At 40.9% G+C, this 26,127-nt stretch overlaps 1 protein-coding gene across 1 annotated transcript in view; it reads right to left on the minus strand.

Moving 5' to 3' along the window:
• The window catches only part of nxph4 (neurexophilin 4), a 47,921-nt gene extending 26,666 nt beyond the window's left edge, over positions 1-21,255 (minus strand). Inside the window, exon 1 of the mRNA XM_085354694.1 lies at positions 21,202-21,255. Within this exon, the coding sequence (XP_085210820.1) occupies positions 21,202-21,255 (54 nt within the window). The remainder of the gene's footprint in view (positions 1-21,201) is intronic.
• Positions 21,256-26,127: the final 4,872 nt, after the last annotated feature.

Below are 26,127 nucleotides of genomic sequence, written 5' to 3' on the forward strand. Positions count from 1 at the left end.
AACTGAGAACCAGTAATTTTTATACAGAGGATTTTATCTAAGCAGCACCACAGAGACTTTGAATAAAGCAATGAGGAGGTTGATATTTAACAGCATCTCTACTCATTTTAAAAGCTTCCAACAAAATAAAACACATTCTTTTTGCAAATATTGAAACAAAAAAACAAACAAAAAACCCTCAAATAGGTAGGTTATTGGGGAAGAGTTTCATAACAATTTAACAAATTACATTATGAACGGGGGTTCACCCATTTCTATGTTTTTTATGTTTCCACGCATCAACACATCTTATTTTAACTCTAATCAGATGGATTTCTCCAAAGTAGTGGAACTCTTTTCATTTGATCAGCTGAACGACAAATAATTTCCTAGCTTGTGGTAAAAGAAGGAAGAAAATATAAATATGAATAAATAGCACAGCACACATTCAATGTTGGTTGGACATACAATACTAAGACTTTAAGAATTGACATCTCTTTATCTGACATGACATTCAATCTGATCTATAAAACAAGTATGAAATTATTTGGCAACAGAATGTAATCTCTGCAACACGGGAAATGTGAATGGAAAGGAGACAGTGGGGTCTGATATCTCAATAAAGAAACAAGAATGAAATCATTAACTAAACCGTTTGGCAACAGAATCTAATCTTTGCTACATCAGACGTTCTAAATGAAAATAGGAGGGTGGGTAGATATCTCAACAAAGAACATTTGTTATCACAGATGAAAATCAATTCTTGCAAAAATAGAAATCACTGTGCATGCAATCAGCGTAAAGGCAGCAGAGGCGTTTAGTTAGGTGCTGCGGAAAAATGTTAACATGGTCTACAACACACGGATTATTTAAGAACGCATAAAATTTTAATGCCGCACCCTGTGAAAGATCATAACTAGACCTGGGAGTGCATCTGGTATAAAAATGGAAAAAAGATGGGGGAGGAATGTGATTTATACAATTGAAATGGTGGTGCAGCAGGGGCTAGCGAGAAGCACTGACCTCATGGATTAAACATCCGAGGAAATTACACAAAAACATTCATCAACAGCATTCATTTGTAAATCTCATTTTAATCTCTATTTAGTGGATGTTGCTATCTTCAAATAATGTCCATCTAGTTCAACAGAAATTGCTTTGCCTGATGAGATTTTGTTAGATGTTATAAACCTTGAGGTGCACAATTACACCAGAGCAAAATTTGTGGATGTGTCATTTTTGATGTTACTTTAAGGTTAAGTCCTCATCATAAGAATGATGTTCATCTACTGAACCCCGTTGTAAATTGTGGTGCTCCAGAAGTCAGGGTTTTACTCATTCAAGGTCTCACACAGCACTTTTTGATACCAGACTACTGCACAGGTACGTATATGAAATACTATGTTTTTTTTCCCTTTCTTTTTTTTAATGTACACTTTGCTTTACAAGGCAACAGGGCAGTCAATCTCTCACAGATATCTTTTTAATCAATTTCTTTCTGTCCTTGTGTGTGCATGCGTGTGATTTATGTGGTTCAGCAGGCCATCAGGGCACACTGCTGGCCTCACAGTACTTTGGTGTCTGATGTAGCAAGACATGAGTTCACCCTGGCCTCCTTATCTCTAGTGTGCAAAAACATCCTAGCACAGAGTGACAGAGAAAAAAATGTAAAGGAAATGAATACCTACAAAACGAGTAGAGTTGGGATGACACCGAAGTTGAGAGGAGGAGGTAAGAGAAGTGGTAAAGGACAGCAGGGATACATGAGACCGCATGTTTATGCAGCGCTGCTCTGACCTAAATAAGGTTTCAATTTTTTTTTTAAATATTCACTAATGGATACTAAAAAATTGTAACAGTATCGATGCCAACAATACATGCCTCCTCCAGCTGATGCACAACTTCACACAACCCTCACTAGCGGGATAACAAATGAATTGGAGCAGATTCAGAACCCCGAACAACATTTCATGAGGAATTTTGAGAGTTTGGTTTATGTATTAAAGAGTTAATATGAATATTAACCCATCTACCACATTAATGCCAGCAACATCCACTATCTGTTAAGTTATTGTTTAGGTAGCAGCTAGCACGAATGACTAATAGTAAAAGAATATTGTTAATACAGGAGCTAGATAGCAAACATTATCCATCCTGCCCATCTTTAATGTTAATAGACAGCATTAGTTTGACTAAAGAGCCCAGTCATTTGTTTCTAACAAGTGTTACGTTCCAGATTAAGGTTGAGAAAACTCTGCCAACAATTAAACAAAACAGTTGCCGTTTAGCTTGCCAACTCTGTTTGATCAGCAATGAACTGTAGTATAAAACACTCCCTCAGTCAACCTACAAATATTGCATTTTAACACTATCTCTGGGAAAAATTCACTTATTTAGTTATCTTAATCTATAATATTGCCCTGCTTCAGACAAGTTAAAAGTAGTTTTGTTCTTAATGTTATTGTTTGTATTGCCATTGTCTTTTAATGGTATTGAAAATGGTATCGAGTATAGGTACTGAGTTTGAAATTCTAATAGTGTAACAACCTTAGACTTACGCTGGTCTATGATTGACCTCAATCTGAACCAAATCAGGCGTACAATGTAAGTTTGAGCTAAAAATGTCACATAGCCGTTTAAGCTTCGTATTGTCAATGTGGCAAGGCACTATAGATGTCTGTATGTGCTAACAACTAGCTGTGATATGACTGTAGATTCTCGAACAGTCTTTGAACACAGCAGCTTCTTCGTGTATTTACTTTTGTCGTTCCCGCAGTGACGCAGTTTGGTTCGCTTGGATTTCACTTCACAACCAAACCACAAGGAAAAGCTACAAGTTTACAAACACTTAAACTGATTTGGACCAAAGAAAACAACCTACAGGTGTGAAAACACCCTCAGAAACCAAGGCCATGCTGTTGCTGTCGTTAGCCAAACTAATCAGACATCGTGTGTTTGCAATGTTACTCATGGCGCAAGTTTGTGCATGTTTCAGCAACACTTGATTAACGTGTAGCATGATTACCAATTTCATATAGCTCCTAAATATTTGTCTGGCCAGTGTTGAACATTGTCCATTTGAAGTGTGCTCAGTGTTAAATGTTTTCTGAGGTGTTTCTGTCTTTCAGACGAGGCCTAGCCTAATTTTGTCTCTCTCGTTTAAACAGCCAGTAGCCAGAAACATCCCTAGCTGTGACACCGCTTTTGGTGTGGACCGCCGATCTCAAGGGCGACAGTGGCAAATCTCACACAATCTCACCCACTCAAATCTCAAAAATCTTGCTAATTACACACCTAAAGAGACAACTTGAAAACGTGTGGGGTGTAGCTGTCGATCAGAAGTGTTGATTAAAGACTAGTAAAATAACATTCGCTGTTTGAAAATGTAATCAAGCAGAAGACTTGTGTTATCAAGCTGGACGTGACTTTGCTGTGTTCACCATGTTAAAGAGGGTTACATTAAATACATTTCCAGTCTGACACACTGGCATGCTTCTTCAGTATCACTTTCTGGGTGTTTTACAGTGGAATGGTTGGTGAAAACAAGGGTGGGGAACAATATGAATGTTCATAGACCTGTGCATGCTTAAGGTAAAGGTGTGCAGTGCCATCCAATCCATTTTAAGGCACGAGGAGTTTATATTGGCCAGAAAAAAAACTTGTTCATGAACAGTGATGAATGAGCTGAACAGAGGTGTTTAAGCAAAGCTTTCAAAGCTATTTATATCTTCTTATTTTTAAAAATGGGTTGCTATTTCATGTGAGAAATTTTCTTTGTGCAAATGCAGTCGTCTTATAATTTGTTATGTAGACTACCTGATGGAGGTCGGCAGCTATTCAGTTAATAAATATGAATAATAAATAAATATGAATTCATCCATCCATTCGCGTCCGCTTATCCTTTTCAGGGTCGCGGGGGGCGCTGGAGCCTATCCCAGCTGTCATAGGGCGAGAGGCGGAGTACACCCTGGACAGGTCGCCAGTCTGTCGCAGAGCCAACACACAGAGACAGACAACCATTCGCGCTCACATTCACTCGCACATTCACACCTATGGGCAATTTGGATTAACCAATTAACCTATCCCCACTAAGTGCATGTCTTTGGACAGTGGGAGGAAGCCGGAGTACCCGGAGAGAACCCACGCAAATATGAATTCCAAAGTCTAAAGTCCTGCACTGAAAACAGGATGGACCAGCTGCATCAAAGAACTTGCATATTAGCTCAGCTCACCCATGACTGTGTTTTCATCCCTAAACTCTAGTCAGTTGCACTTCATGCATTCTATGATGCAACATATTTCCCTACAGCAGACATGCACTAGGAGTTTAAGGTTATGCTGTTTGCAACTTATTTTCCCAAAGTCAGAGGCAGAGAAAGAAGAGTATGGTCAGCAATCTCCTGCTCGGTCCTTCAGGGATAGCATCCTGCTGTTGTTCTCCTTGTTGTTGCTGCATCGTATTGTTCATGCTCTCCTCAGCTGAACTTATTGAAGCACAGCTCTCTGCAGAGAGATGCCCAGCCTCTCACTGGTGGGACATATGATTCTGTTTCTTCATTTGTCTCTCTATCACTTCCTAGAACTCATTCTCTGTCTGTCTGGTTCTCTAGGTGCCATATTATGTCACTGTCACTGACTGGTCATGTCCCTACAAGCAGGTTGGGGTTTGTCCAAGTGTTTGCTGAGGGGAGGGTGACATCTGCTGAGCAGAGTGAACTGAGGCTTTAGGAAACTGGTTCCATCTGCACCTTTTTGATCAGGAAACAGAAGAAACGAGATTTTCTTTATGAGTGGTTTTGCTCCAGCTGTGAGTGATGGGTGCTGCAGTCCCACTTGCTTCCATTAATGCCAGAATCTGAGGTTCCCTCTACTGAATCTAAATCTAAAGTGTTGTGTTTGTTGTCACCTAATTGGTTCTAGTGTTAAAGCAGACATATCAAGCTGTTTCAGCATGTCAAATGTCTGCAGTGTTACAAAGCACAAAGTCCATGCAGTTATTCTCTCCCACAGAAAACACCTACAGTAAACGTTTTGGCAGGCCAGAGATTCCTCTCATTGCTTATCTACGTCACCGTGTAAAACATTTAGCATAAGTCCTGCCAAGCTGGCCTAAAACAAAGCATGTGTATTTATATCTACTTCCTAGAGCTGCTTCGGTTAACTTCACAATGTCTCATTGATGAGTCAAGTGCACCAAATTATCTCTTACTGGCTGCACAAGTGAGCAAAAGTGTCAAAGCTCTGCTAAACATAAATAAAGTGTGTTCATTTTTTTATAGCAACATTCCTATGACAACAGGAAAGCACATTAGCAAGTTGCACAGCTAATGTGGACAACAATAGCATTGCTGTTATTCTTAATATATCACTTATGTGTTAGGTTTGGTAAGTTTATATGCTCAGACACTTGATTACTGATGGGGAACAATTGTGATTTTGTAGGAACTAATTGATTATGATGAAAAACCAGTCTCCCTGCAAGTTGATAACTGTCCTGGAACATTTATTCCCATTAGGAGCTTTATCCATGTTTGTTTAAATATACTGACCTTTTGTGGTTATACAAAAGGTTGCTTTTAATATTACAGTGTAAAGCATGGATATTTTAAGTGCTTATCAACCAGCGTAGTCTGGTGTAATACGACTGGACAGTTTCCTATATAAGCCTTTAAACATCACAAAGATTTAAAGGATTTACATGAAAGATAATCTGCTAAAACATTTACGACTCAGCAAAATTTAAATAACATCTCTTATTACCTTAGAACTTAGAGCTGTACCCAGAGGCCCACGTTTACAAACACAGAACTATTATTTGATTTTGACGGAACATTTCTATTTTTTTCATATTTACAGTAGAGTTATTTTAATTGGTGCAGTGTTTTCCTTTTTCTTTATTGTTGTCATTGTAATGTATGTACACAGAAGAGCCACTGAATAGGAATCGGAGAAACTTTATTAATCCCAGAGAGAAACTGAGTTGTCATAGCAGCAAATATACAACAAACATCAAACACTCATATAAACTGAGTGTAGAAAAAGAGATATTGATAGATAAATATTAAGATAAATAAATATAGAGATAAACGTATAAATATAAATATACATAAATATAAAAGGACATGAATGATATTCCAGACATTTGTTTGAGAAAATTTTCTCTGACTGGATCTACTTAAATTAGATTGAATACCCCTGCTTTAGAAATACCAGTCCATTGTTATTCTGTAAAGTAAAGCAGTTTTGTCAAAGCTGCCGGCGTGGTTCATTTATTCATAAGAGGTCCAGTTTTTTTCTCAAACCCAACCAATTAGTTCTTAGTGCCTAAAACTAACCGGCAAATGGAAGCCAAAGCACAAAGGGAAAAAAATGGAGTGACATTAGAAGGTAAAATTTTTAAATATATATATATATATATATATATATATATATAAATTAAAAAAAACCACATTAAAACATGATAAAAAACATCTGTTTCCTGGTTGACAAACCTCCTACTTATGCCAGTACCTTCCCTCCAACATCCAAAGGTGAACTTTGCAGGTCTTTAAAATAGAACCATTATCTCTGGCCACTAATATTGCAGTGGGCTGTGTGTCTAAGCATCAATGCCAAAGGACATTTTGCACATAACAGAGGGGACAGGACAGCAATATATTACAGCCCGGGATGAAAATGTGTAGGAACCGCTAAAGAAGTCAAAAGGCACGCACTATAAATCTGATGCCCATGCAATTTTTCCTGGAAAAAAAAATCTAGCGATCATTCCAGATACACAAATTCAAGATGTCTGCAATTAACTTCAGATTAATGAAGAAATAATCGCAGCCTACTGTGTCAGGCATTTCTCCTCTCAGGCATTTTTAAAAGTGGATTTTATTCTTACCAAGAAAATGTTGCACCCCAGCTAATAGCGAAAACAAACATACCACAAGCTTTATGAGAACAATATGTGCTGACTGGTTCTACGAGGTTACTTCCTCACTCAGAGCTACATTATGCATCGTTCTCTCGTTCAGAACCTATAATAGCATTAAAAGCACAGAGTGGTAAAATGCATGTCAAGGTCCTCCAACACATGCTGACAGTTAAGCTCTGCATAAGGAGTATATTACAATTTTGTGAGGGCAGTTAAGATGTGAGATGTTTTTCTGATGTTTCCTTCTGCCCACACAGCCTCAAGTTCAGTTTGCTCTTCACTCCTCTCCTTCTTTACCCCTGACCTAGACTCCCTCCACAGCAGCCTCCTTTGGGCCAACTTGGACTAAGTTAAAGGAGGGAAAGTCTACCCTCGCCGCCTCCACACAGACCATTTCTTTCCTCTTGCCATCAATCTCCCCGTGCCCCCTGCTTCTTCGTTGCTCGGGCTAATTAACTAAAAACCAAGCAGAGATTTTATATAATTCAGCAGCAAGAACTGCCACGTCTCGATCCAGAAACACACAGAGAAAAAAGTGGTGACTGAAGCCAAAAACCACCAGGAGAGGAAAAAGGAAAAAGTAAAGGCCAAATTTTGTCTCCCTAGCACAAAAATATCAGAACACGAGAACCTGGAAGCCAAAACTATGAAATTCTCTCGACATATTTTATTTCTTCCATGGCTACGTTTTAATCAGACACACTGGGAAAATTAGTCGCAGGCCGGGCATGACCAGTATCAAGGTGTTGGAGCAGGGAAGACAAGGAAGTGGAAAGAGCTTGCAAGAGGAGAAATGGCACAATGAAGTGGAAGATAGAAGCTCAATTGTGAAGGTTTTGACAGGTGCAGGTGAGAGAGCTGTAAGATGAAAGACAGCCAGAGCGAAAGACAGGGAAATGGACTGTGCGAGGCGCGAGGGATCTGTGACCAAATGGTCTTTGCGGCGTGCTCGCTTCTCCACTGAAATCTCCTGACCACCCTCCATTAAGCTTGAGTCCAGGGAACAATATATAAAGAAAGTTTTGACATGGGAGAACAATGTGCAGGAAACAAATAAAAATAAAAACCCCAAAGAACAAAAAACAAACAAAAACGTGAAAGTGTATCGAATAATACATCCTGTGTAGCTTCTGAAATCCTGCACAGACTAAAAAAAGAATGCAAGATGACAAGACTATATTATTACACATCTGCTTAAAAAACATAACATGAAACCCTTCATATGTCCGCTGCGTGATCTTTTATTTATTAAGATACTGTGAGTCTCGATGCATACTGAGGCTTACCAAAAGAGTCACCAATCCAGCTGGGTTACCTATGTCTTTTTCCCCCATCTCATCCTCCCTCCCTTCTCCAATAAATTCAATGCTTGTCTGAATTAATGCATTACAAGCTGTGCTTGCGATATTAAAAAATGATAAAAAACGAATCCCTCCTCCACGGTCTCATGTGAGGCAGGGTCCTCACACTGAGCTGACCCTGAGCATTCTCTGCCATCTGCACCATGAGTTATGATATTTGGTGTCGCTTGGATTACGCTTTAATATTTCATTACAAAATCCTATTCTATATATCTCCCCCAGGTGTGTTACTATTAATCATAAGATGCTGTGAATACCCAGGGCTCAATCATACCACCTAACTGCTACAGGTGCGTGATATTCATAAACAAATATTTTGCACATGTATAAAAAAAGGTGGAAAAATAAGGTGCACACTTTGCGAGCACTCAGCTGCATTATATAGATATTTTGTTCACTTCACAAGAGATTGCAAGAGGAGCAAACTATACGCAATACTTTTCAATGAAAGTCCACGTCCACCCTTTATGACCTTAATAATAAGCACAACCTAGAATTATCACGTTTCTGAAAATGTACAAGACCTGATTGTAAACTGTCATTGCATAATGCAGCACAGGTGTTCCCACTAAAGTGCTTGTTTAGTGTATTAATAAAGGTAGTTGGAAATTGTGCATGCAAACCGCCACACAATGACACACACACACTTGCACAATCTGTCATCGTCTTAAGATTCTGCGTGTTGTCTCACTGCTCCGTGTGAGCTCGGGTTCAGTTCACATGGTTGTTTCTCGCACCAGTAAACACACGTGAACACACACTGCTGTATCAAATAGCAAAATTATGAAGCACAGCATGTGTTTTCTGTCACGATCCTGGGTCTTAGGACCCAGTGTTTTGAGTTTTAGTTCATTTTGATGTTTATAGTATGTTTAGCTCATTAGGCCTCCTATGTTGATTTGCTTATTAGTTCCCCCTTGTGTTTCAACCCATGTTAAGTCTCCCCTGCCCTTCATGTCTCTCTGTGCCCCCTCTGTTCTGTTTATGGTGTGTCTTTGCATGTTTGAGTTTCTTGTTTTCTGTCACCCTGCATTGTGCATTATGTTCTCATGGTTGGTCTTTTGTTACTCCCTCTAGTCTAGTCTCTTGTGTTCAAAGCTGAGTATTTCCCTCTGTGTATTTTGGTTCTTAGACCTCTGCCTTATGGTTTGTCTCTGTTTCTTAGTTGCTGTCTCCACTGTGTCTAGTTCGCATCTCTGTGTGATACTTCCTGTTTTACTTTGAAGGTCCATGCCTCATGTGAGTGTTTCTAGTTTTGCGTCTCTGTCTCGTCCAAGCCTGATTTCTCCCAGCTGTGCCCTCCTTCTGTGTCTCATTCCCTCGTTATCCCTCTGTGTATTTAAGCCCTGTGTTTCTCTTTGTCAGTGTCGTAGTCTCCATCATAGCTGTGTGATTTTTCCCTGTGGCTCCTTGTGCTTTAGTTTTCCCAGTTTAGTTTATTTTGTATTGTTTTTCGTGTCCCACTCCACGCCAGCAATAAAGCTGTGTTTTTTGAGTTTACCTTTTGTCTCTGTGAGTTTGCGTTTGGGTCCTACTTTTGCCTGCACACAGCCGTACTGTGACAGAAGACTACGACCATTACATGGACCCAGCAAACCGCTCTCAGCTGCGTGAGCGTCAGGATGCTGCCTTTGCTGAGCTAGAGGAGGAGCTCCGCTTGAGGCCGTGGCGCACTCCTGACTACGGGCGGATTTTCCGAGGAACGCGGCTGGCTCTCGGTGGTCCCCGGAGCTGCCGAAAGCCCCCACCTGCCGCTTCACCTGCACCCAAGCCGCGGCCGCTTCAGGTGGGAATTCTCCGTGTCCCTTCAATTGCCCACGCTCCAGCCTCCGTGTCGCCGTTCTGCACGCCGGAGGCTCGGCTATTCTCTCCGCCCGCTTCCCCTCCCCGTAGGAAGCGGCGCACACGCCGCAATAAGATGGACCATGTTAAGCAACTCCCGGTGGTGAGTAACACTGATTATCCTTCTTCCGCTTCTCTGGACATTAAGAACAATAGACACACTCCTGATCCTGTCGATGTGTCCCTGATGGACGATGACATAGACTGGGAGAAGTTTTTTCATTTTGCTCCCTCTGAACAGGGAGAAATCACAGACAATAAGCACTCGCCAAAGGCTGTAAATGCTGTTAAAGAGAAAACTGTGAACCACTCTACCAGGTCAAACACACTCAGTTCCGGTTCCGTCTGTTCGGGTTTTGTCAGGTCCGGTTCAGTCATCCCCAAGTCAGCTCACTCTACAACTGTCAACCCAAGGATTTCAAAAACTATTAAAACAAGGACTGCTAATACTAAGACTGCAAAACATGAAGTGGACGGCGGGTTCATTTTTGATAGATCTGTTTTTGTCGACCCTGAGCCTGCTGTTTCTAAGACTGTTTTTTCTGAGCCTGCTCCTTTTCCTGCTCGTGTTTCTCCTCCCGGGGCAGCTCGGGCCCAGCGTACCTCTGCACCCGTACCAGTTCCTCGGGTGGGGGAGGCTGAGGCCCAGTTGGTCCCCGCTCTGGTTTCCAGGCCGGCTGAGGCTCTGTCCCTTTCTGCACCCGTACCAGCTCCTCGGGTGGGAAGGGCAGTTGCCCAGCCGTTGCCGGTGCCTGTTCCGGTCCCCAGGGTGAGGTCAGCCAGGATACAGCCCGTCTCCGCACCCGTACCTACTCCTCGGGTGGGAGTGGCTAGTGTCCGGCATGTGCCTGCGCCCGTCCCTGTTTCTACTAAGGGCTCAGGAGAATTCGGTCTGCAATCCACACCGCCATCACTACTGCATGCCTTTCAGTCTTTAGCGCTGTTAGCCACCCAGTCCATAGTACGCTTTCCCGTGCTTCCGTTAGCTCAGCCCTTAGCCCACTGTGCAGCTCAGCCAGCTCCCCATTGTTCAGCTCAGTCATCTGTTCCGTCACCCACTCAGCCTTCTGTTCAGCCGGTGGTCTCTGCACCTACTGGTCATGCCACGTCAGCTGGTGGTTCCGGAGAACCACACCAGCCTCATGCCTCGTCCGCTGGAGGGCCCGAGGAGCCCGTCCAGCCTCATGCCTCGTCAGCTGGAGGGTCCGAGGGGCCCGTTCAGCCTCCTGTCTCCGCTGGAGGGTCCGAGGGGCCCGTTCAGCCTCACGCCGCATCAGCTGGAGGGCCCGAGGAGCCTGTCCAGCCGCCACCTGCGACCGCCTCGTCGTCGCCTGGTCCGGCTGCATCCGAGTCTTCGTCAACGCCTGGGCCAGCCTCTGCCTGTGCTTCTGCTACGCCTGGGCCAGCCTCTGCCTCAGCGTCGCCTGGTCCTGTGCCCTCCAAGCCTCGGCCGGTACGCCTGACACTTGGGCGCCGCCGCTGCCTTCCGCGCGGCCAGCCCCCGGATCGCCATCGCCTGAGTCGCCGCCGTCGCCTTCCGCACGGCCGGCCCCCTGATCGCCATCGCCTGAGTCGCCGCCGTCGCCTTCCGCACGGCCGGCCCCCTGATCGCCATCGCCTGAGTCGCCGCCGGCGCCTTCCGCACGGCCGGCCCCCTGACCTGTTTCCACGCCGTCGCCTTCCGCACGGCCGGCCCCCTGACCTGTTTCCACGTCACCGCCGTCGAGGTCGGCCCCCTGAACCGTTTCCGTGTCGCCGCCGTTGCCGTCCGCACGGACGGCCCCCTGATCAAATGAACTATGGACTTCTGAACCGTCACCCTCCGGGTCGGCCCCCTGAGGAGTTGTGAACTGTTCCCTGCGCTCCTGTGTTTTTGATGGACATTGTGTTTTTGTGGCTTGGTTTCTGTGTGCAGGCATTTTCTCCCAGGGGGAGCTGAGCGTTATGCCATAACTGGTGGCCCCCGCCGAGAGCTGAGCTACTCATCATGCATGTATGAAACAAACACAGTGCCCATCATCAGGAGCCAAGCGTCCCTTCTGATGTGATCTATTTCCAAAGCTCGACTCTGCTCCTTGCAGCCAGGAAAAAGAGAGCGAGGGAGAGAGAGATTAACACGCTGCTCACATCACAAAGATGGCTGGGGACCTCTCAAAGTGGAGCAACGCGAGTAGACCAATCCAAAGTAGGGCTGACCACTTCACCTAGAATCTCCCTCTGCTGCTTTATTTTATTAAGTCACGCAAAAGAGGGCAACAACAACTAAACCCCAGCGGAGATTCAGGAAAAACAACAGCAGAATACATTACAGCAAACAAACAAAAATATGCATCAATCACTAATAAACTCATCAGCAAAGCGTTTAGTGAGGTCATTGACTGAAAGAACTAAGGGTCGTTTTCCTGTAGCTTTCTTTACAACCAAGCATCTTTTTGCAACCAGTAGAGTCGCCCCCTGCTGACCATTAAAAAGAACGTTTCCGATTTAAATCCATCTTTTGTATCTATGGGTTTAACTTATAAAATACAACAATAAGATTATGATGCTTCAAAGCTAAAATATTGACTATTTCCATGTTAGAATATTAGCAACATGCTTTTTCTCACTATAAATACAAGACACAGTTGGGACTAGTTTCACCTGGTCATAATTCAAAGCGTTGATCAAAATAACTTATTGACCTGATGTGGAGCTTTAAAGGACGTTATATAGTCACCAAAGTGATAATATTTCATCTTTATAATGATATTAGTGTGTGTCTTTCATGGTAATCCATCCTATAGTTGAGATATTGCATTAAAAAGGAAAATGTCAGCCTCATGACAATGCTTAAAGAAAGGTCAGGGGATCAACAAAGTCTTTAAGATACATCCTATCGGGACCACAAATGTCTGTACGAAATGTCATAGCAATCCATCTAATAGTTGCTGAGATATTTTAGTTTGCAGCAAAGTGGTGGATTGACTGCTAGCATGGCTAAAAACAAGCAAGACAAACAAAGACTTTGTCTTTATAACCCGTCATAAAACTGGGAGATGTTTTAAACTGCGAAATAATTAGAATATATACCTGACCAGACAGCATGTTTAAAGTGCACCAGAAAAAAAAGCAACTCCTAAATAAATCAACCTGAATATTTAAAAGAATGCACTCAAACGTTTGGGTCTCACTCTGAATTAAAGTTGCCATTAGAAAAAAAGGAGGTGATGGATAAAGTGATGGAGTTCCAGCTGCCCTTCTCCTCTGGTCAGGACACCACGCAGTGATGGATGTCTGCCCTCTTGGCAGATGCGTTACAGGGTCACGACACACCCAGCTGTAGTGTCCCTTTATCGGCGTCAGCTAAGTGTTCATTTTCTCCTCCCTGCCATCATAGCTGTAACACCTCAGTGGTAATTGCTGTGTGATAAATAAGCTTTGTGTAAGCCCACGTTGGTGATGACAACACGGAACAATCACGAAGCCTTATTCCCTGCATTCCTTAATTTCATCTCTCAGCTGTAAATGCGAGTGTTTGGGGATAATTCATTTTATCGCAGGTCCATTCTTTGCACGCACGTCTGTGTCGCACATATTTACAGCCAACAGATTACGAGGCATATTTTCAAATTGATGTTATCAGCTCCTCAGAACCCCCACCCCCCACCCCCTTTTTTCTAAGCTACCAACAAACTCCTCTGGAGGAGCAATTTTCCACTGTTGCTCTATATGACTTGGTGAGTCATACACAGTACTATTGTAATAATGGTAGACCTTCCATTGAGATAGGCGGGGATGCATTAAAATGCTGTGTGAGTATGTGTTCTGCAGTGTGCCTAGAGATCAGTTCAAGACAGTTCAGGTGTGGTTATCTTGACCCGGACCTCCATATGTGCTTTGCCCGCTCTGCCCTGATCCTTCTCACCTTCACTCGAGAGATACAGACCAAACAAACTTTGAGCCACTATAAAAGGCTGTGAGAAAACAAAAATGATAATGACAGAAAATAGAACAAGAAACACAGTTTCATACCAAAAACCTCTAGCTATCTCCATTATTGCCACATCCTCCACCACTCAAGCTGGCAGTTACACAAAGATCAGCATCGGAGGCTGGACGGTAGCTTGGGCCGGGAGACGTGAGACCCTCTTGAGGCTAAGGCAGCAGCTGTCCACAGGCCTTCTTTTCCAGATTATCCTGGCAGTGAAACCTGGGTCGCATGGTCTGATGTGCAGCCCAGTGTTCTGCCTCTCTCTGTTTGGCCGCGTTTTCACTGAAGCTCAAGAACTCACTTTTCCAGCAACAGGTCAGGGATGTTTTGTGCTAATTTTAAAGCTTACACTGTGACATGTTGGTTGGAACACTTACTGGCTTGCTGTGTGTTTGTCTCACCAGGGTCTGAATGAATAAAGGAATGCCTTTGCTACTCTAATCCATGTTATATGTCAACCTTCATTTTGGATATAGTTAGAATGCAAGTACACATACCACTCTGAATCAATGGATGCGCCAGTCTAACCTATATGTAAAGTATATGTACTGCACTGAACTTGTAATTTGACACATTAAAACCGCTTGTGTCCTGCTGTGTCTATTAAATTTATGAGGTAGCAAAAATCATCTCTATAGCATTTTATTTTAAAATGACAGCCTATTTAAAAACCAACTAAAACTCATCTTATTAAGCTTTGTTTTAAAGTATTTTTGCTATTTTTCCCTTAAATATGCAATATAAATAACATTTTATTAATTTTCATTTTTCAACCTATTTTAACTTCATGTTTTTTTACTAGTAACTGAATGGTCGTGTGTGTGTGTGTGTGTGTTTTACATAAATACACCCTACAACACAGTTTCTATAATTTAAGGACAGTATTTTTAACAACTGTGTTAATTTGCAGATTATGATGTTATATACAAAAGAATGATGTGAATCATTAGTGAATAAACTCCCCAAACTCCCCATTAGTGTTTTATGAAAGAGAAAACTGTACATGCAATCAGCAGCACTAAAGCCTTTTTCAGTTATTAAACTCTCATTTGCTGAATTCAGATTGACACAGGAACACAGTAAGATATGTTTCATTGAGCCAGTAAAGATGAATCACCAAACATTAAACCAATGAAAACACATTTTGCCATATCTCCCATGATGCTTTAAACTGTTACCAAACAAAAGACATTGTGTTTACCATTTTCTATTAACTTGAGCTTCCTGAAGCACCAATAGAGACCAGACGAGACACGAAAAGGGGAATTTATTCAAGTTGTCTGCTTCTGCCGCTCTGATTTCCATGTGTTTTTTTCCAACATAAAAGCTTCAACCGATTGCCAGTGTTATTTGCAGTAATGTGAAAGCCCACCATCTGGCACTCACAGCCCAGTCAGTCTAAACCAAAGCAAGACTCCTCTGACAGCTGCGGGCTAGTTTGCAAAATTCAACAGAGATACTGGCTTATTTCATGCAAAACTGCTTTTGTTTCTTACTATAAGTAGCTTGTCCTAGTTAATTTAATTAAAATTTTGTTTTTCTGGAATATTTATAGAAAACAGCAGACATGGAATAAACACTAAGAGTTAAGTTAAATTTCATCTGATCCTTTACAGGGGATGGTACTGTTAAAAGGGTGAACCGATGATTTTAGCGAGTTTACACGTGCAGTTGTTGCACAAGCCCTCAATTTGATACAAGAACACACAAACAGCCCAACTAACGTCACTGCATCAGCATGAATTAGTCTTATAAACGTTCAAATATTTCAGGTGATGGGTTCTGGATTTTCACTTTGCTGGTATTTTTAGCTTTAAGGAAACCGGTCAGCCTAATACGCCAGCATTTGGTTCAAGATGCAGCATATAAAATGTACATTTTTCAGCTCATTTTATGTGTTTTTAATTGTTTTTTTATTTATTAACTTATCAATTTGTTAAAATATGACTGAAAATGTGTTCCACTTTATTAATAATTAAAGTTTAGCTTTATTTGTATTTAATTACCAATACCTACATGCTATATTATTTTCTTCCTCTCTCTTTTCTGCAGAGAAAAGCTAACAGTGCTAACAGAATTAGCACCATCAATGCAGTAAAGTGATACACGACTGCATGGTACTGATCATTTTACTGATAATGATGAGGCAAAATTTTTTAAATGTTTCACCTACAATAGAAAAAATGAGCAACAACTAAACAAAAAGGAAAATTGTTTCACGTTTCATTCAAATAGCACTCCAACGTATTCACAGTTTTTCACTCTTAATGACTAAACCTTTTTACCTTGTTACTGATCGTTGAACAGATTGTACTATGATGGTGTCAATCAGAGTGAGAGTTTAATAACTATTAAAAAAAACTGTGAATTTTGAAAATGTGTTTAATTCACAAAGTAACACAAATATAGTTTGGTTTTAAGTAGGTGTAAAACAGGACATGTAAAAGAGGACTGACACATGCAAAATATTCATATTTAAAATTTATTTAAAAATAGTTTTTAGAACTTTAAGGGAACCCTGAATTTTGCTTCCCTGATATTTCTCTTCAACTGAAAAAGTCTGTTTGCATGTTCTGCTTCAGACTGGCAGAATGAAGTAAGGAAATGAGCTGACGTGCCAGTTACAGCCCAATATACATCAACAACAGCTTCCATACTAGATTTTTTCACACTTACACAAAACCTGGGCTTTTTAAGACCCGTGCTTTTGTTGTATATATGAATTTAAGGAAATTCACCTGGATCAGTTCCCCCTGGTGTTTTTATTCTTGGGTAACTTTGAGCGTTTAGAAATAGCATCAACTACTAGCAGCATGACCATACTTTTATCCTCAGAATTAAAACTGGCAGAAAATATAGAACCAGCAAAATTAATTAAGTCTTAGAAATCTTGTATTACAAAGTTTGAATGCAAATTCACCAGCTGTGATGACACTACCATTACATGAAGCAACACAAAAATAGAAATTGTGAAGTAAAATCAGAATTACATGAAAATAAACCCTTGTGATAGTGATATATAACTGAGTATTTTCACTTCAGGGCTGTTCTGTGATTCACTTGCACTGTAGTATTTCCATTTTTTGCAACTTGCTTGATTATAAATAACTTACAGCTGTAGTTACTTTAAAGTTGGAGGCTACAACTGATCAGTTAATAAAGATAGGATTAACTGATACTGATTAAACTAACTGATTGTATAGATTAAACTGGTTTGGCCAAAAGTAAAATCCTGCTTAAATACTAATGCATGCGCAACAATAATCTAGTAGAATAATATAAAAAAGATTGGGATCCTTTTTCGTTTTTATGAGCACTTTTAGTGAATACTTTATTTGAAGCTCATTACATGCATGCATGACTGTTGTCAGTATCACAACTCTTACTTAAGCAACTGAACATATAGAATAGAATAGAATAGAATAGAATTCAACTTTATTGTCATTGCACATGTCACAGGTACAAGGCAACGAAATGCAGTTTGCATCCATTTCCCTATAACTAATAATTATCAGCATTGAGAGTTGAATATTATATTAAAGATTGTGTTATGCTTTGGCTTCAAAGGTTGCAAGCACGTCGAGGTAGCTGTTGTTATAATTTTTGCATTATATAAAGAAAATTGGATTAAACTACATAAAACTTTGGAAAAATAAATTCACAGTGCATGAAAGGTAACTGAAAGCCTGACCCAGGGTCATCTTTTCTATCTGCATGTCAAACAGAAACTGAAAGCTCTGACAGGGAAAGAAGCAAACACCCGCAAAGGCCTGTTCAGCCGTGAGAAGAGCAGCAGCTCTTTCCAGAATCTGCAGCATGTTCTGGCTTTCTCTTTCCATGCATCTTAAAAATAATACCATGCTTCCTTTCTTGCAACTCCACATGTATCTGAGCTGTCTGCCAAACAGAGGGTTGTACACTTTGTTTGTAATTAAATTTTGGCACCATTATAGTGATTTTCTGCCTGCTGCTTGCCTCCATTTGTTATAAGTGGATCATCTAGAGTTTTCATAACACTAGTGGGATTTTAAGGTTGTTAGTACCCAACTTTACCTCTGCAAAATTTTAAAAACAGTGCAATAATTCAATGATCAAAATACAATCAAGCTTGCATTTACTGTCTTACGTGCACTCCAACAACTAAACAATGATGATTGTGGTTTTATGCAAAGCAGAATCTATGTAATGTTTTATTTTACATCAATCTTCGCACATTTAAATTCCCTCTCCTTAAGGCTAATACAAAGCCTGAGGTGTTCACTGCATCAAGCAAGGGATGACTCATTTCACAAGTAATGGTTTGTCAAAAATGGGGCATGGTGCTGTCGAAAAAGGAGAAATCAAATTAAATAAAATGGATCATTGGTTGACCTTAAGCAAACTGTCTTAGAACTGAAATTAAAAAAAATTAAAATACAGTATGAATCTGTGCTATTTTTGTAGGTTAATTCTTTGATCTCAGGGAATAATTTCAGAGGCAAAACATACAGCAGTAATGTGATTGCTTCAGTCATCATGTTTTATCAGATTACATATCTAATCGCTTTGTAAATGGAGAGTATAATTTGTGCAGATTACAGGCCAGTGGTGGCTCCTGTCTGCTTGACAGTTCACATGATCCGCAGACAGCCAGAAGGATGGGCAAAAAGACAGCAAGTGGGAAGGAAACCACCAACCACCTGCTTTAATCCCTGATGGAAAATCATCTGATCCTGCTGTTTCTGATAGCCCAGATTTTTTCCCCCACAATGGCGCGAATAAGTGAATAATATGTAGGCACGCACTTGAGGCATGGAAACATACTCGGCTGCATTTCTCACACACGTTTACGGAGACTATGGAAACGCAAAGCTATGCAGAATACATGAGACATGATTGCAAAGGAAGTAGGACTATATATAATGAAATTAAAGCAACTCAGTTTCTGAAATATCCCTGGGGTATATAGCTAGTTGTTTTATGGGGGGAGATAAGAGGATTTTGTCAGGCTGAGATGCTGGCTAATGCTATTGTTTCTACAGGGAGCATAAAACAGCAAAGAAGCTTTTCACACGTCTTTCCTTCTTTTGTAGTACTGTTACTGTAGCTATCATTTCAAAGCACAAGGTGGAAAAAATTATAATATCGCAGCAGAGGACATATTATGAAGGAAGTGCAACTGTTTTATTAGGTTTCTCTCTTCTTCTTTTTTTGCATGAATATGAAAACCACCCATTCAAATACATTAAAGCAAATTCATTTTAAAGATATTATGGAAATGATCTACAAAATAGGTTTTACATTTTAAATGCTGTCAAAAACCATAAAATGAGTTTAAGGTATCCTGCGAGAATTCCGATTCTCTCTCGCTCTGTCTCCCCGTCTTCCCTTGCAAACTCACTTATGCACTTACACGTGTACTTAAACAGCCCTTTAAGTTACTCTAATAGACCATTAAAGGTGGTCAAATTAAGTTAGAGGTGTGGTTAGCGTAGCCCTCTCTTTCCTTCTGCTGACTTGTCTTTTCCCTCATGCCTCCTCGCTGTTTACCCAATTTTTCACCTGCCTTCACTTCTTCACTGCCTCCTTTAGCTCGTCACTCCTTAATCCCTCAACCTAATAGTGCTCCCAAGGAGGCAACTTGTCATATTATGCCAGCCAAATCACTGTATCATCTACACGGCATAGTTGGTGAAAACAAACAAGATTCTGTCCTCCTTCATCTCTATCGCAACAATTTCAAATGGCACATTACAGAAAAGCATGGTTGATTCAATCTATTACCAAGTCAATCCTAATACTTGAATCTAGTGGCACTCTCACGATGAGCCTTAGCGGTCCTACTTGGCAGGTGAAATGATTTGCATTCAATCTTCAAAAAAAGTGCAGGGGCTTTTACCTGTCACAATACAACCTAACCCCAATCTGCCAGCAGCAAAAAGTCTTTAAAAAAATTGCAAAACAGACAAGTCATTTTTGAGTCACTTTTTGTTTTTTTGCTTGGAGAGAATATTGGTTTTTGTCGGCCACGAGGCAAATCTGTTGGAACTCAAGGTTTTTCGCCCAGCTGCCATCTTTTCATACACTTTGTCACTTAAATCAAGCAGCATTTGCTTGTTAATAAGACTTCACAGTCTTCACTTTAAAAAAAAAAAAAGCAAATTAAAATGTTTTGTCAAAATTCAAGAATTATTAAACAGTTTCACAGTTTTTTATTTTAAAAAAACCCCCAAAACTCTATTTGCAGACACATTAAACGGCGTATTATAGTGATAAAGAGATCTAAACTGGAGAAAAACTAAATTGAGCAAAGATGAAGAGGAAGATGAAGGAGTCACAGGTACGGAAAAGGGAGAAGAGGAAGAATATGGTGAAAGGTCATGTTTTTATTCTCTTTTATTTAGCTAAGGCCAAAGACACACTGAGCACAGATGCTGTGTATCTGCTGGGACAGCCAGCCTTCTATTGTATTCTGTTGTACTGTATTGTACTCTGTCATGTGTGGAAGTCTGTGCATTATTACAGTCAGTGTAAAGAATAAAAAAGAAGAAACTCTAATATAATGTGCACAGCCGACTGAGCACGCGTGTGCGTGCACGCGCATATTCATCCACACACAGCAGCAGCTGAAGCAGCCAAACTAGGCGCACAAACTCTTTGCCATAGCGATGACGAGATAATAAAAGAAGCCACGGGCGCGTTTAACTTCAGAAGGAAAATTAGAGGAAGTTGCTAAGAGCACAAATAGATAACTAGATAAGGAGGGGGCTTCTTAATAGGGGAAATGCTCAGACAGCAGAAATCTGCGCCTTTTGGAGACGGGCAAAAGTCACCATACCCTTTCTGCAGTCAAATAAAGCAAAATTAAGCCTCCAAACAGGCGTGTTGTTGTCTGTTTCGTGGTTAAACTGGTGTTTTGAAGATATAACTTTAAGCCAAGTTAGACTAATTGGAGGATTTACGCAGTTAAAATGCGATTTCTTACGAGGAAATAGTAAAAGGTTATTGCCTGCATCATTTTCTCAGGTGAGTGATCTCTAGGAAACTAAACCTCTAAAGGAAGAAGGAAGACGATTCTCTACGAAATCATCCAAATCTCCGTGGACCAACACACATTTAATTCCCTTTTCTCGATATGACAGTTAACTCACCTTCCGTAGGATCCACTGGCTCAGGAGAACTATGGTCCAGCTGAGAACCTGCATGTCACCTTCCTTTTAGCGGACCACGCCGAAAAGCTACGCGTCTCCCCAGCTGAACATATAAAGACACACCGCGGAATCCAAGCAATCCCAAGTGGCAGGCGACAAGTGATGTTTTTGAGAAAAACACGGATAAAGTTGTTTGTTTGTTTAGTCGGAGTCACAGTGATTTCTACAGACAAACTTTGAGCGGTGGTTTCAGTTTCTCCGGTCCGCCTCATGTGGCACATCCATGGTGTTTGCCTCCGCTCATGCTGGACGTCTGACGGAAGTTTGGTGCGAAAGTCAGTTTGGAAGGTGGAGGCAAACAGCGGAACGTTTGAAGATCACCTGCGCTTCTTGTGTTTTGTGATACTAACTGGCTGATTTTGAGAGATGAGATCTGTCGCGCGCCCTATCTCTCCTTCTCCTCCCCCCACCCCCTCTGTCTTTCTCTCCCTGTTTTCGCGCGGGCGTCACGGCGCACAGCTGCTTCTCCTTTATTGGAAACCGCACTGACCACAACTGCATGTAGATTATGTTGTCCAGTCAGTGTTTACACCGAGAGGTGACTGCTGACACTATCTGACGCTCTGTTCGTCAAACAGGATGCTTTTGTTGGATATTTATTTATACTGGACTGATTTTTAAGCGTAACGTCTCTTTTTTAAGTTTCCAAAGTTGTTTTTCCCCTTTCTTTGTTATATGCGACAGCAAATTGAATATTTTTGACTCATTAGTTGGACAAATCAGTCAGTTTGAAAAAACGTCCCCCGTTGCTTTGACTGCTTTTGTTTTTGACGTTAGTTGAGGAGATATGTTATACACTAATCAACACATAGATTGCAGGGAATTTTAGCACAAGTCTTGTGTGATACTTCCTCCTATATGACATCTTCATATAGTTTGTTCTTAGTTTGTTTGGCTGTAATGCAGGATTTATTAACATGGATGGAATCAACTTGCATTTTAATAGATAGATAGACAGACAGACAGACACTGTCTAACACTAATGTATGCCATTGTCTCCTTTTTGTGACTGCTAAACAATCATTATCTTACACAAAAATCTCAAACCTCCACTGCTACATTTAGGTGACTGTGTGTGATGGAGGGCAACAACCCGAGCTAGCCAGACTATAAATTCCCAGAAAAACAATTTTGAAATATTAATGTTGCATGGATATATTGGGGCAGCGCGGCCCCACATTTCTCCCTGATGGCCAGTCCCAGCTGCCGCTTGCCTGATTGTGCCACCTTTAAAATGAGCTGATCTGGGATGCACAGTGTTTACTTGCCTGTCTTGCAAGTTTGTGCAGAGATCAGTGTGTTGGCCTGCTGAATTGTTTCTGTCTGCGTGGCATTATATACTGCTGTCAGCGACTGAGCGACGGGCTCTTCAGTATAAGCATAATGGCTGTCTTGACTTTCTGTCGGCGTATGATGAAGCATGTCCCTCCTGTATAACTGTCTGTCTGAATGACTGACCAGCTGTCTATTTTTCTGTGTCTGATTTGTTGTTTTTCAACCTGTTTTTCTGTCAGTAGCTTGACCCAATATTTACAACATTTATACTATGAGGTTCTTATCCAGTATACCAACTTTTCTTTTTCCCTGTGTCTCCCAAAAGAAATTACTGATGTTCTTCTCTGATCTTCTCTCCACATTCCTCATCTGCAATATTGCAGATTTTATTTTCTGCACATGAAGAGAAACAACAGCCGGGGATATAAGTCTGCAGATCAACTACTTTCTTCTTCAGATACAGCATATTTCACCTGTAGCATGCCATTATACTTCTAGTCTTGTGCTGACAAGGCCAGCTACTGGGACCGCTTCAGCAGCCATGTTGATGGGCTCAGAGGTTGCAAAGTAGGGCTGGTCGGTCACAGATGGAGAGGAGGTGCTCTGTAAAAATTTGGAGCTTTGTGATTATCTGTGAGTTTATATATTGTACATTAGCAATCTGTTGTCAGTCTTTGGGATGCAGGCTCTTTTCAGCCTGATTGTAGCTCCCATCAATGTGTGAATAACACAGCACTGCCTCCCTGCGAAGGAAAGCGTCACTGCACACTGGGGGCAAACACTGAAATCAGCTGAGAAGACACAAACAGTGATGAGGAAATGCAGTGGCACAACGATTATAATGACTGCTAATCATTTCAACAGTACAATCCTGGAAACTAGAACAAAAATCAAGACCAAATATTCTATTATTAAAAAATCTTGTTCAGTCATCTGTGGGTTACCAACAGATAATGCCAGGGGAAGTGACACTTTAAAATTACAGTGATCTACAGCTAAATATATCATAACACAGTAAATTGAGAGTATTTTAAAACAATATCAGTTTGGAAATGTAATTTTTACAATAAAATGTTTATTGTGGATTTATCTCCATGTTTTTGCTGCCAACTGTTACTTTAAACAATATCTGCTGCGGAACTGAAGCTAAATCCAGCTTGTTTTTGGAATTTAGGAAACTCAGAATTTCAGTACATTTTGGGAAATCCAACCACTTGCTGTGTGCTTTCTCTAGTAGTATCAAACTGAATAGAAAATTCTTTTTTCAAACCAAAGTTTTTGTTGCATGCACCCAAGTGCACACAGGCACTGAGGACGCAAGCACAAAGTCAAAGTCAGTGTCAAAGTTATGGACGCTGGGCACCGATCATCCAACCTGACTAACTTTTTCATAAAATATATTGTAAAAACATTTATTTCTCTCAAAATATACAAATAAATATTGCATGATGTTTGGCTAAACAATTTGGGACATAATGAAACTGCACTTCTACTTCGTAATTCATCGATTTTAAAGAATAAACTACTTCCAGCAGACTAAGTTTCTCTTATGGCTTCTGTCAGTGTTACGGCTGCTGTAAATCAGTGTGTTACACCCATTGCTTCATCTTCAGCAGACCATGAAACGCTGTCTATCAAACACAGCGGGTCTCAAAGAATGTGACCATTTCCCATTTCCATCACTGCCCCCATTCAATCTACTGTCTGTGATTTGTATGGCTACAGCATGCTCTGTCCTTCTGTTTCCCTTAATTTTTTTCTTCCCACTGCTGGAGAAGAACTTGCTGGTGTGAGTGCAATTTCTGATCCACATTGGAAGTGGCAGGTGAATTTCGCCCAGCTGCTCCCCTTCTCTGTTCCACTTAGCAGCGACACTACTATTCCGAGTCACTCAGTCGCTGCATGGTTATAGTAAATGAATGAACATGCTCCGAGCAAGAGCCGAGTGCATCTACTTTCACAAATATCATCCCCGCATCATTATTCCTCTTTTGCCTCCCAAGATGTCAGGAGAAAGTTTCATCATTTCTAAAACTGCACACTTAAAGGCTGCTCGTGTTTATCATCGCCGCGTTCGCAAACAAATTAACAAACACGTATCATTAAAGAAAACAGATTACAGTGAAGACTTAAGAGTAGGAAAATGGTCACGTTTTATCGTTAAAGCTCTTTGATGGATTGAGCTTAAGCCAGGTGGAGGATGAGAGAAGGTGGTAAAGAGGGATAAGAGAGGAGGACAATGGTGCGAGTATGACGGAGGAGGAGAAAGCAGGTAGTGGAAGCAGGATTAGAAGCCAAGGAAAAGCAGAAGTGGAAGGCCAAGAAGAATAGGCAGTGGTGGGGAAAAGGGACAGAGGGAAAGATGGACAACAGGGAGGAGGAGGAGCAGAGGGTGGGAAGGAAGGATGCAATATCTCAAGGAAGAGGAAGGGATGAAGCTAAGAAAAAAAAGCTGGATTTATATTAGAGGGAATCTTGTTGTAGAATGGGTAAATTCATGTGTTAAAGTGTACACTGGATTAATGTATTGCATGTTACTTATTTGCTCTTATTAGACTTTTTTTTAGCATTTAATGAGCACAAGAAAATGGATGGATGATGGATGATGAATCAATGGCTGGATGGGATTTCCTTTGTCATGAAAAGAGACAGTGTACTAGTACGCACACAGTGTGAACGCACATACATCATTTTTCCTTCTGATTTATAATCCTCTGATTGAAGATTCTGTTTACATTTAAACAGGTGATCCGGCACATTTAATCGTAACAGTGTGACATGCAAAATAGTGATGAAAATGTCATTCATTTGTCTTTAACAGCTATCAGCTACCTGATTATGGTTATCTATCGTCTCTTCAGCACAGTAGCTACCATCATGTGTTGTTCTCCAGTCTTTAAGAGCACCGGTTCAACTTTGAAGCTGCCATTTTTGGAAAATTGTTTATGAAAATGTTTATTTCACCTCTCTGAATCTGCTTGGTCGATTTTGGCCTGATTGAGGTGTTTATATGGAGTGCTTTTAATCCTCTTTGGGGCTTTAAACCAATTCTAATCAGAATACCAGGCTCAGTTGAATTGCCTACAATGTATTTTACCTCACCTCATTACTGACACCCCTGTTTCAGAGAAATTACACTTATTTGCTTTGGCTCCAAACACCACGGGACACTAGTTTCGTGAGAAATAACTGTTTCTAAACAATGAATGTGTTGCAGTTATTTCTTTTACTGAGAACATGATAATTCTGATGAGCAAATTGACAACACATGTATTATTATTGACACTGAGTCTTTCAGCAGCTTGGTGCATGACATCTCCATTATCAACAATCTCCATTAGAGTGGGAACCTAGAAGGTGGAACCCAATCTGGCAGAAATCTTCCTGTGGTATCTCCTCAGCCACTGCAACCCCGATGGGTAGTTACAATTTCCAGGAAATCTACGTCACGTAATGAATATAGCTTTTTATGATTCACAGTTTACGATCATTCTAATAATCTTTAGTGTATAAAACAGACTGGTTTGAGCTCTCCTCCAACATGTTTTAATGCCAACTTTCTTCTGATTGGCTGCCCCTCGTATGCAGAGG

Source organism: Diplotaxodon limnothrissa, linkage group LG5, assembly GCF_057381915.1.
Source record: "Diplotaxodon limnothrissa isolate DT_005_m linkage group LG5, D_limnothrissa_male_GT1.1, whole genome shotgun sequence".
Taxonomy (NCBI): domain Eukaryota; kingdom Metazoa; phylum Chordata; class Actinopteri; order Cichliformes; family Cichlidae; genus Diplotaxodon; species Diplotaxodon limnothrissa.